The sequence below is a fragment of the Liolophura sinensis genome, chromosome 11 (assembly GCF_032854445.1).
Source record: "Liolophura sinensis isolate JHLJ2023 chromosome 11, CUHK_Ljap_v2, whole genome shotgun sequence".
NCBI classification, from domain to species: Eukaryota; Metazoa; Mollusca; class Polyplacophora; order Chitonida; family Chitonidae; genus Liolophura; species Liolophura sinensis.
The window spans coordinates 2,559,433-2,571,949 of record NC_088305.1 but is presented as its reverse complement, the minus strand read 5'-3'; the positions used below and the strand labels follow the sequence as shown (position 1 = coordinate 2,571,949).

Sequence of the window (12,517 nt, the reverse complement as noted above, 5' to 3'; positions counted from 1 at the left end):
GTTAGGGGGGAATGTGGCCCAGAGTCTGACCACACCCACCTTCTCAAGGGTCGGTAAGTACCATTGTCAGGTGTTCACTTGTTCAGGTGCCTGACACACCTGATTTGGCCTGTGTGGCAATCTCTGTACCCATGAGTGTGTGTGTGTTTCCTGCAGATGTGTGTGGGCTCCACTAAGTTAGGGGGGAATGTGGCCCAGAGTCTGACCACACCCACCTTCTCAAGGGTCGGTAAGTACCATTGTCAGGTGTTCACTTGTTCAGGTGCCTGACACACCTGATTTGGCCTGTGTGGCAATCTCTGTACCCATGAGTGTGTGTTCCTCTCCTGCAGATGTGGGTGGGCTCCACTAAGTTAGGGGGGAATGTGGCCCAGAGTCTGACCACACCCACCTTCTCAAGGGTCGGTAAGTACCATTGTCAGGTGTTCACTTGTTCAGGTGCCTGACACACCTGATTTGGCCTGTGTGGTGATCTCTGTACCCATGAGTGCGTGTTCCTCTCCTGCAGATGTGTGTGGGCTCCACTAAGTTAGGGGGGAATGTGGCCCAGAGTCTGACCACACCCACCTTCTCAAGGGTCGGTAAGTACCATTGTCAGGTGTTCACTTGTTCAGGTGCCTGACACACACTGGCCTGTGTGGTAATCTCTGTACCCAGGAGTGTGTGTGTGTTTCCTGCAGATGTGTGTGGAGCACACCAAGTAATGGGGAGAAATTGGCGGGTGGGTGCATGGGTGATAAGGGTGCTAACTCTATCTGTATGCTGTTGAGTGGATCGTATGACATCTGTACCTCTGGGAGAGGAGAGTGGTGTTGAGTGAAGGAGAGAGTGGAGGGAGAAACGTAAGTGACAGGGAGCTGTTGAGTGAATGAATGGGTCAGTTCACAACCTGGGTGTTACATTTCTCGTAGCTTAGAGTGAACATAAAGTCTGCCACTCTATATACATGGAGAAAATTATACAGGATACAGCTATCACAGAAAAAATATGTAAAAAAAAATTCTGCAAAGGTTTGAAAAACCGAGAAGATGAGCTTCAGCATTGGGGATATGGCACTGACAGACTTGGAGCCATGTTCTAGAAGCCTTTATGAACTTGAACAATCACAAGCTCTGCCAGCATCACGTGATAATTGGCTGTCACGTCAAAAAAAACTATTAGCCTTCAGTTCTCAATGTGGTTTCATGTAGTGGATAGACAGATGATGATGCAATAAATTGGATTTTGCGGTTAGTTTAAGTGTTTGCATTTTGGACAACACATTTGTGAGCAGGGAACTGACATTGGCGGGCCGTGCCACAACGTGTACATGTTGGGCAAGATACTGCGGTAACTTGTGATGGTAAACTTTGAAGAAAACGGCCTCTTGAAAGTAATTGCCTGAAGAAAAATATTGTTATTATTCCTTAGCAAAGTCAGCTTTATTACGAAAATATCTTCTCAAAAATCTGAATGAAGAGTCTATTATGAATCAGAAGTCCTGCTATGTTGGGTAAATTGGTGAAAGTCAGTTCAGCTAGCCAGGCCAAATGCTTAAACCCATGCAGGATGAGTACAAGCAGAACAAGACTCTTGTGTCTAGGAACATCGCCCTGAGCAAGTGCCAATCTAAAAGGAACAGAGCTGATACTCTTTAGCTGGATATTAGGTTTTGTGACGTCACTCTAGATAGCTAGATCATTGCAAAATGGTGTCACCAAATGAGTGGATAGGTACTGACGATTGTTTGCTATATATTTTGTTGATAAGCGGTGTAGAATTTTTTTACATATTCTTAGAACATTTCTGAAATGTTCTGGAATAATAAAAGCGAAGGGTTCGTATGGTTAGTTTTGATTAACTTAAATATTCTTTCACAAGTTTTTATTCAAGGTATGTGATACCAGTTAAAATTACTCAAAAATCACAGCTCTGCAGTGTATTTATTTATTGGTGTTTTACGCCGTACCCAAGAATATTTCACTTATACGACGGCAGCCAGCATTATGGTGGGTGGAAACCGGGCAGAGCCCGGGGGAAACCCACGACCATCCGCATGTTGCTGACAGACTCGGTATACATTTTCCCCCAAATATGCAATTTTGAATAACCAGTTTAACAATTGCCCTGAATTATCTGGCTTGTTACACGACAGCGACTATGAGTTGTGAAATTACGAGAAGTGGGATCTCATCTATTAAAGCAAACAATAAGTAGGTTAGGCTACGAAAATATTGTCTTTGCAACAAGATGTAAGAATATTATATCAGCCTTTTAAAGAGCTGCAGAAATATCGGGAGATCTTAAGTGAAGTAAATGTTTTTCAGCCTGAGTTTACCGAAGCTGTTTAACTAGATCCAGAGTTTTAAAATCTTGTAATAATCGATTTAAAAAATACATAACATCTTTTCTAGGCTTTCCAAATAAGTTTACAAAAATTAAAATTTGTCTTAAACTAGGTCTTCAAATATCTTATGCCGATTTAACTCCTAAACTTGCAATTGGTCATTCTCTGAGGTCCACCTAAGCACAGCTTACTCTTAAAACGCACCTTTTTGACAGGAGAGTGACATAAGGGAGGTCATTCAGTGCAGTCCTAGTGTGAGCCTACAGAACTTTTCCTGGAGTCTGGATTATGAACTGAACCTACCAATACAAATACAGTCCCAAAAACCTGCCTTAAAATGCAAATATTTGAACTTGTAATTAATTATAGGAAATACGTGACAATATATTTACATAGTTTATTTTTTAACAGGGATCAGAAGCTAGGAGACTACATGATCTCCTTAGTAACAATGGGTGGGTGAAGAAAACGGTCCTCTCAACTTTATTGCCTTGGAAAATGCCTATTTTTGAATCGCTACCAGCGATCTTGTATCCAATGGATTGCATGATTTTCAGCTTTCCAGAATGTCTTGAGTATTTGTGCAGAGCTTTAGTGACGTGAAAATAGGCCTTACTGGTCGCTAGCAAAGTGGCAAGAATGAATGAATGATTATGGCTTAACGCCACAGCGGCAATATTTCAGCCATATCGTGGCGACAAAGTGGCAAGAAGTGACCTTTTCCCCAATGCTTTAACACTGGGTGGCCCATTTTGTTTTAGACATGAAAGGGTGGTCACGTGACCGCCAACCTGCAACCCGTCTTACAGAATCCAATGATTACTTTGCAGTGTTTGCTTTACCTGTAATTTTTACACTGTAACTTTAAAGATATAGGACTTGCAGTTTAGTCACATTGCATCTTGTATTTTCTTGCAGGTATGTTGACTGCAGGCACGAGTCCTATCACTCCAAGGCTGAACTTGTCTAACCCTGGCTCCCAACTGCCGACCTTCCCTCCCTCCAGCTTAAGGGCTGTGAGGTGCTAGCCAGGCTGCTGGGGGAGATACCCCCGGACGAGGACATCACTCCCGTCCAGTTTTCCATAGGTAAAGTGTTTCAGTGAAAACAGGGTCAGGGCATGGCCTAGAAAAGCCTGGAAATCCAGGGTGTTGTATAATCATACCTGGAAGAGTGCCCTTTTCCATTGGTAATGGGAGTACATAAAGGTTTGTGTGTACATAAGGGTTTGTGATGGTCCTTGAAAATCTATAAACGCCCCTTCGAACTTCAGGCTGTTTTATAGTTTAACTTGGAAAAGTCCTGTTTCTATTGGTAATATGTCACGGTGTATTTACATCCTTGTTCGTACTGAACCTTGAAAAGACTGGAATTGAAAGTACAGGTAACTTTCCAGGAGTTAAAGGGCCTGAAAAGTGAAGGTGTTTTGTCATTAGTCTTGGAAAAGTAGTGTGCATAAATTTAGTCAGATTTAGGTGCGCGAGTTTCACTTTTGTTTCTCTTTTCCTATCCTTTTCAAGCTATTTTCCCTAGCATTAGGTGTTTTGAAGACACCGAAACACCCATCTAGCTGAATTAATGTGTAACACAGTATAACAGGGTTTTAACTGAAGGTAGAGACCTTCCGTTAGAACTTGTTTGTAACTTTTATCAACAAATAAAAGCCTATTCTAGTTTGAAGTTACAAGTGAACTAAAGGTCTCTGATATTCATTTTTTAACTACAAACTTGAGTTTTACACTCAGTTTTACACATCGATTATTGGTTCTTTTAAGTTTACAAATTAAAATCTGTGATAAAACTAGGTCTCTAATGCTGCTTTAAACTTTTAAACAGGAGTGTGACTTCAAGGGAGGTAATTCAGCATGGCCCTTTTGGGATTTTCCTCTGGGCCATTGATATGTGATAGTATAGCACTATTAAGCCTTAATTCATAAAATGAATAAATTAATTGACCAAACCTGTAGGTATTTTGGAAGAGCTCACATTACAGAGGCAAGTGTGTTTTATCCACAGAGCCCCTGAGTACAGAGGTGATGACAGGGCCAGCCTTCTTCCTGAAGCAGTCAGCCACCATTTTGTCCTGTGCCAAAGAGTTGTTAATCAGCCAGGGACAAAATATACAAGGTTTGATGATTTACTGATTCTTGAGTATCAAGAAGTAGTTGATTCATTTTAATTTCTTAATGTCTAATTTTAGGGGTTTTCTTGATTCTCGATATTGGATTTGTGTTGATGTCTTTAGTACCCAAAGTTTGTGAAAAAAATTCAATAAAAAATATTGTTTTTATTTGTACTTATATCCTGTCACCTGGCACTGAATAAAGATTTATTCTGCCTGTAAAATGTCAACTTAAGTTGGTGTAGCCCTAGCTACTCAACATGCCCTGATTGATGTAAGCATATGTATGTAAAAGGATACATTCTGATTGGCTGGTTAGAGAGATAGGCCCTGATTGGTGTATGAATATGTATGTAAAGGGATACATCCTAATTGGCTGGTTAGAGAGATAGGCTCTGATTGGTGTATGAATATGTATGTAAAGGAATACAGAATCGATTTTGATTGGCTGGTTAAAGAGATAGGCAAATCCAGGCTTTGCCTTGACTAAGCGGAATTTTAGGTATGGTATATTTATTCAAGTGTGACCAAGGCTGCAAGGTTTAACTAAGGAAATCCTGTCTCCACACTCAGCCAATCAGCATTGATTCTGTATCCCTAGAAATACAGAGCATGTTTAAAAGCCTTATATTTTGCCTTAAAGTCGGCTGTAGAAAAAATGGTTTTCTTGCATTTGAAATTCCTTGCATCTAAAAGTTTGCCCCATGAAATTGATTTTTAGAAGTTTATAAATGTAATACAAAAGATTACTTTTGGTTCTAAAACTTATATTTTTCCAGTAGTATATTATGCTACTTTCCAAATAAGCAGACTGCTTTGAAAAATTCAAAACATTTACTGTAGTAAACTGTAGTTGACATTAGCTTGCTGTTTTCTGTTGTCCCACCAGAGGGATTGTTGTGTCACATCTGGTACTCTCTTGTGGCTCACGTGAAAAATGTTGTGGAGTCTGGGGCCAAGTCGGAGAGCCGAGACGTTCTTACGTCCTTCCTGAACACATTCCAGTTGATCCTTCTCAGCGAGACCATGGACTACAGCAAAGTGCTGGTGAGTAACCAATGAGTGTCACTCATAGCTCTGGCCTCACTGAATTACTCCAATTCTTCAACCATTCCTTCAGCCTCTGTGACCTACATTTTGACTATGGGGTGTAGAGAAACGATTTGTTTAATTTTATAAAGATTGGGTCTTTTAGCACAACTTTTGATGCAGACAACTTTGTCTTGACCAGAACGGTGTGCATATGAGTGCGTCTCACATGTACCTTGGCAAAGGTTGGTGGCCTAACTACATCCACCCATTAAAGATTTTACAGAATTATAGGTCAATTAGTTTACTTTCATTTTGCCTCTGAAAATGCTCTTTTTGTTGAATTTTTACGCCAAATACAGTAGTTATTGGTACTCATGCTGATGGTGTAGATTACTAGTTCATAAAAACACCTTTTCCCAGCCTGTCCGATGATCCCTCTCTGGAGAGGTCAAACCTGTGAACCAATCAGAACCACTGTTTCAATAATCAAATGAATTCACTTTACAAAATACCCAAGCTACAATTTGATTAGGGCCACACTGGAAAGCTCAGACCGGTAGGGTACACATATTGCAGGAGGAGGGGCTCCATGGTCGAGATGGTTAGCACGTCATAATGCTAGCGGCCATCTCATATAAGTGAAATTTTCTTGAGTACGGTGTAAAACACCAATCAAATAATAATAAATTTTCAGAATGCTTGCATCTTTCATTACATTCCTCTCTGTTTATTTCAGAAACTTTTCCAGGCAGTTTGTTGTCTGCCCAGAAAGGCCCTATGTTCTACAGCCTATCAGATAGGAGGAGGGGAGGTTCTTCATGTAAGCTTACATGAAATACGTCACAGTTTATTTACATGTAGCTAATAATTAGACTGTGAATAGTGCTTTTCAAACTGACAAACAATTGATTCTTGGAAGGAAATATTCCTCTTGGTTCCACATTCAGGCGCAAGTAGATCCAGCTACTTACAGTGAAGAATAATGGGACATGAGTGAGTGAGTGAATGAGTGAGGTTTACCTTTATAAACCATTTTTCAGTGATACATAAGGCAAGTAAGCTGTCCCTCTCGGGCCATTATACTAATACAGATCAACCAGTCCTTACACTATCCCCTTAAAGCTAAATGCCAAGTGTAAGGAAGTAACAACTTCCTCTTTCAAGGTCTTAGGTTTGACCCAACCCATGGTTGACCCTGGATCTGCCTCCCCCTGACCTGTCAGGGACCAGCACATATGACAATTCTGTAGTTATGATGTGCAATAATTCTGTGAGGATTTTGTTTTAAACGTCTCGTGTAATCTAGCACCATACAGTAGTGATGAAGATTTTAGTGAACATGTGTGCCATATCACTTCAAAATTTAAGTCTCCCAGTATTTGATACACTTTTGAAACTGGACGATCGGGCATTGTCTGTTATTCTTTCTGCTCTGACGAGTGTGTTTTGTGGTTTTGAAACTCGCAGCATGTATTTTTCAGGGCACGCCGGTGATTTTCCTGACCGAACTTCTGCTCACACCCAAGCTCCTGGAGTCCTGTGTGCAGAATGAGAAGTAAGGCTGAGTATCAGTTCCCTGATCAGTGGGGATGACTTGACGTATTCTTGGCAGAATTTAATACCTTGATAACTTATTACATTTGGTTTATTAGACTTACCTGTTTGTTTAACTCTGCTTAATAGCAAGTCTGGTTGACTACTGCTTATCTGCAACATATCTCCAGAACTGCCTGACAGAATTTTATTGCCAAGTAGTTTAAAAGCTTCTAAAACTGTTTTTTTTTTTTTGTATGAGACCCACTGAGAGTTGCGAACCAACAATCACAGTCAGGTACTGCTATCAGATCATTGGTTCGGAACTGCCTCTACGAATTCTTTTAGGTTTGATGGCAAGTCATGTAGTAAATTAAAAATAAAGACGCACCTCCTTAGTATGATAAGCGCAGCCTAATGACTTAGGAACCTCACACAAATCTGGTCGCTGTGAGTTCAAGTACAGCTACATGCCGACTTGCGTATTTGCGAATGTCTTCCAGTTACTTGCGGATTGTCGTGGGTTTCCCCCAGGCTCTGCTTGGTTTCCTCCCACCATAATGTTGGACGCCATGGTATAGGGGAAGTATTCTTAACTAGGGAGTAAAACACCAGTCAAATAAATATGATAAACATAAGGCAAAGGCTTAATTATTAAATGAGATCGCAAATTAGAGAAAAATTAGAAACAGAGAAAATGTCTAATTGGTGTTCATCAGATACAGGAAATCACCTGTAATTTCCTTGACTTATTTTTTTAACCAATTATTCACCCTGCGGGTGCCAAAGTTATGAAAAATGACTTGGCATTGTGTGAAATATTCCGGTATAAATCCGATATAATTCCACATGATGTTTCTCCCACTGATCATACTTCTGCGCTTCAGTTTATATTATGTGATGTTATAGATCGTTTACTGAGCACTATTGAGATACTGAGGCCCGCAGAGCAAGGTATGTCTGCACAAACCTGATCTTATTACTCCTCAGGTACATGTCCCTGTTTGGCCTGCTGGTAGAGATTGGAGTTAGCCACGGAGCAGTGCTGGAATTCTCACAGTTCACTCTCCAAGTCCTGGACCGACACGCTCAGTTTGTGGCAAGTGACCAGTTGTGGAGAATGTGGAGTTTGATTTTCACTCCCCTGGAAAAACACATTATAGAGGTGATTGTTTTTAAATGTATGAAATTGACACATAAATTTTGACATGCCCTCTTATTTAAGAGTAAGCTAAGAGTAAGAATCTGTTCACTAAAGGCCCGATCTCACTTAAACCACTGTAAATCTTCAACCTTTTCAACCACTAAAGCACTTTTTTCCCCCGTGGAATTTATACATTCAGTTATTATGAAAATGACGCTAAAAATGATCTGTTTGTGCCGTTAGAGATGCAAGCTTCATAAAACAGATTATTTTACTACACCCTGTTTTGGTGTAAGTAACCATAGGGCTGGTGTGCCACCCCTTTTGGGATTCACGATATGACTACATTTGTATTTTTACTTCAAAAGACGATGGCAGATTGAACCCCCTTTCTTAATAGGTAAGTGTCAGTCTATAACAGTGAGTTGTTTGATGCTTTTAGTCTGACTATACATCTCCTGACATCACAGATTATAGAGCTCTAGGGCTAAAATGATGTCTTTTGTTCACTCGGGGAGTGACAAAAGGCACATTATATTGGCCAAAGTAAACTGATTACAGGAAGCCTATTTAAAGGGTCAATGTCATGAACGTGCATTGTGCTATTCCTGTTTTGTATGAGTTCACCGGTATCTACATTTTCTCAGTCTCTCATTACTTACACATTCTTCCTGTGTTTTATGACTCCCCAGACAAATGAGGTGAACCAGGGAGACGTGCTGGAGCATGACTTCACCTGTATGTACACTGCCCTCATGTTTCCCATCTCTCATCTTCTCACGGCACACCTGGCTCAGGTATGTCCCGTATGAATACAGAAGACTAGTGTTGTGGCCATCGAAGGATTGCATCCAAACCTCAGAAGAGTTAAATGGAGATCAAATCAATGGGAATCTTAACTATACCTTTTTGGCATCAGATTTTGAATTCTGAAAATGAATTTGTATTTAGCGTATTCATGGATGACTTTCTTTTATTGTCTTCTGAAGAAAGGAATCTAGTTCTGCACCAAAAATTTGAATGATTGGTGGTAATTTGGGGAGGATGTAAGCCCAGATGGGTGCTCTGCATCTCATCTATACATGGTGTGCCAGATCTCTAATTAGGACGTCATCACGGTTTGCTGGGAAAGAATGTAACATGTCAGAAAAATTGTCAGAGATCTGAATTAATGCCATTGCCGGGTTCAGTGGGAAGTGCATTGAATTGCCAACCTGGAAACAGAAAAGGGCTTAGTCGTATGACTAGTCGTATGGCAGGCACCAAGGTTTCAGGTTTTTAGTTTGTGTGAAGGCTTGTTTCGGTGCCTAGGGTCAGTTCAGAACCAGGGAAAATTGTGCTTACAGTTTACATGTATGGCAATTTCCTTAATTTTGATTGGCTGTTGGTTTTTTTGCAAATTCTTAGTTGACATTTGATCAAGTTTGATCCAGTTTTGTGAGTTTGAAAACCATCCTGCTTGGTGCTTGCATTTCACATATTTATCATTGGATATAAATGATCTCGCTTCACCTGTTTCTTTTGTAAGAATTGAACCTGAATAAAATGGAACAGTTGAATTTGTGCTACCTTTGGCAGGGCACCACAAAGGTGATGTTGAAGACTTGGTCTGAGCTGTACAGGACATTTGCCCGTCTCTCCTCAATGGTGACTAACGCGGAGGCTAATGTGAGTTGTGAGCAGTTATCCCACAGGATTCACACAGCTATTGACTTTACCTCAGCACAGGTAGGTGGGTGTGTACGATCAGGGAGGGGGAAGGGAGGAGTAATGCTTTTAATGAATGTACATGTACGTAATTGAAATACCAATATTACTTATTCTTTGGTTACTCTATTCTGTAGTCGTCTGATAGAAGTATGCAAAAATCAAGTTGGACCAAACCAAAAAAAATGAAAATCTTTTTTGAAAACGTACTAGTATGACACCATAAATAAAAATATGTCATTGGACGTAACTAGATTAGCCCTCCTGAATGTGACTCGATTCGGATTTTTGTGAAACATTTAGATATAAAATTTCACCAGCCATAATAAAAATTTAGAAGAAAGATTTGTCTACTGGCCAACCTTATTTTTTTTGTCCATAGAAAGAATTTTTTGAAAGATGATCAGAGGAACCAAGTATTTTATGGTGAAACATTCATAAAATTTGCAGTGTCAGCTGCTGGCATGCTATGGAGTACACTTCCTGAACTAACACTGTAGCCAGTTTGTTGTACCTGCAGTGTCAGCTGCTGGCATGCTATGGAGTACACTTCCTGAACTAACACTGTAGCCAGTTTGTTGTACCTGCAGTGTCAGCTGCTGGCATGCTACGGAGAACACTTCCTGAACTAACACTGTAGCCAGTTTGTTGTACCTGCGGTGTCAGCTGCTGGCATGCTACGGAGAACACTTCCTGAACTAACACTGTAGCCAGTTTGTTGTACCTGCGGTGTCAGCTGCTGGCATGCTACGGAGAACACTTCCTGAACTAACACTGTAGCCAGTTTGTTGTACCTGCGGTGTCAGCTGCTGGCATGCTACGGAGAACACTTCCTGAACTAACACTGTAGCCAGTTTGTTGTACCTGCGGTGTCAGCTGCTGGCATGCTACGGAGAACACTTCCTGAACTAACACTGTAGCCAGTTTGTTGTACCTGCGGTGTCAGCTGCTGGCATGCTATGGAGAACACTTCCTGAACTAACACTGTAGCCAGTTTGTTGTACCTGCAGTGTCAGCTGCTGGCATGCTATGGAGTACACTTCCTGAACTAACACTGTAGCCAGTTTGTTGTACCTGCAGTGTCAGCTGCTGGCATGCTACGGAGAACACTTCCTGAACTAACACTGTAGCCAGTTTGTTGTACCTGCGGTGTCAGCTGCTGGCATGCTACGGAGAACACTTCCTGAACTAACACTGTAGCCAGTTTGTTGTACCATTGCAAACTGATATGTTCTCGTTTGTTACAAGAGAACAGTGGGCAATCTGGTTAGTCAGCGGGTCACCATTGCATGGGAGAAGTTACCTCACTATCGCTGTAGTTTACATCAAACACATCCAAATTTCTCTTATTTCAGGAGTTGAGTTTTTTGGACCCTCTGACTCAGATGATGGAGGTGATTCTGGGACAGGTGGACTTTTCCTCGTTAGGAGCCCCCAGGGCTTTCACAGGTACATGTAAGACTTTAGCACTGTTTTCAGTGGGCAGGGATGAGTGCTTGTGATGCGATTAGTACAGCGACATGGCCAAGTGGTTTAGATGAAGTGAAAAATTCATGAATGCAGTGTTAAATATCAATGAAAATAGTTATAATCAGTTTCTGTCTAAGTAATGTAGCTGTATTCACTCCGGACTTCAAAATCCCTTGGAATTTTCATCAGTTTTTATGACCGCCTCTTAGTAGGCTTATGGTTAGAGCATCCTCCTCAAAGGCCGGAGACTGCATGATCAAACCTGGGTCAGGCCATACCAAAGACTTTGTTTACCAAATGGTACTTGTTGCTGCCTTGCTTGGCGCTGGGCACTGAGAGGTTAAAACAAGGAAACAGGACTGGTTGGCCCAGTGTCTGTATAACGTGACTGCGTGGGATGTCATGTCTGGTTTCGGCATTATACTTAAGTCGCGGCAACACTTTGGTGGCATGTCCTCACGCAGCCACAAGAAGACACAGTACATGTTGACACACTTATTAGCTCGTCCTCGTCATATGACTGAAAAATTCTTATGTTCGATGGTTAATATTTTTTTTATTACTTATGTTATCAGCCACCTTTAGTCCTTCTCGCTGGATGAAGAAGAAGCAACGCCCCCTGGAAAACATCCACTCTTTTGTGACGTTACTGGCAGACATCATCCTGTCTCTGCATGAAGTGGCCACTGTTTCTAACAGAACACCAGGAAAGCAGGTACGATTTCTTATACATTTCAGAAATATCTTGTTTAGAGAGAGAAAAAGAAAAAAAAAATGATAATAGTTTAATAATAGGTAGTTGTGTGGGATAAGTCTGATATGTGATACAAATAGCTGTTTTTTTTTTTTACTAATCCCTAGTTTTGTTTGCAACAACAACTGAAAGTATGTATTGGAAAGAAAAAAAAAACATTTTGTTTATGGTTATCGATTCAGACGTTATCAACTGCAGTAGTGTGCTTCAGCACTTCTTGTTTATGGCAATATTAATTATTGGCATGATCTGTTGAATAATTGTGTTTTGTATTACGTGACAAAAACTGGACCCTGTGTGGTAGCTTAAACATAGTGAACAAAAATCTAATTTTTTTCTTGACCATAATCTTATCTCTGGTTCTAAAGTTGGACAGTGAAAAAAGATGATCAATATGACTGATATAAATGTGCATTGATCTGAATCTGG

At 40.7% G+C, this 12,517-nt stretch overlaps 1 protein-coding gene across 1 annotated transcript in view; it reads left to right on the top strand.

The window, feature by feature from the left end:
• The window catches only part of LOC135477757 (telomere-associated protein RIF1-like), a 42,199-nt gene that overhangs the window by 9,056 nt on the left and 20,626 nt on the right, over nt 1-12,517 (top strand). The window contains 13 exon segments of the mRNA XM_064757960.1: nt 157-225; nt 509-581; nt 3,245-3,313; nt 3,316-3,414; nt 4,343-4,453; nt 5,338-5,495; nt 6,217-6,300; nt 6,962-7,035; nt 8,004-8,178; nt 8,850-8,954; nt 9,736-9,885; nt 11,220-11,313; nt 11,910-12,049. Coding sequence (XP_064614030.1) covers nt 157-225; nt 509-581; nt 3,245-3,313; nt 3,316-3,414; nt 4,343-4,453; nt 5,338-5,495; nt 6,217-6,300; nt 6,962-7,035; nt 8,004-8,178; nt 8,850-8,954; nt 9,736-9,885; nt 11,220-11,313; nt 11,910-12,049 — 1,401 coding nt within the window.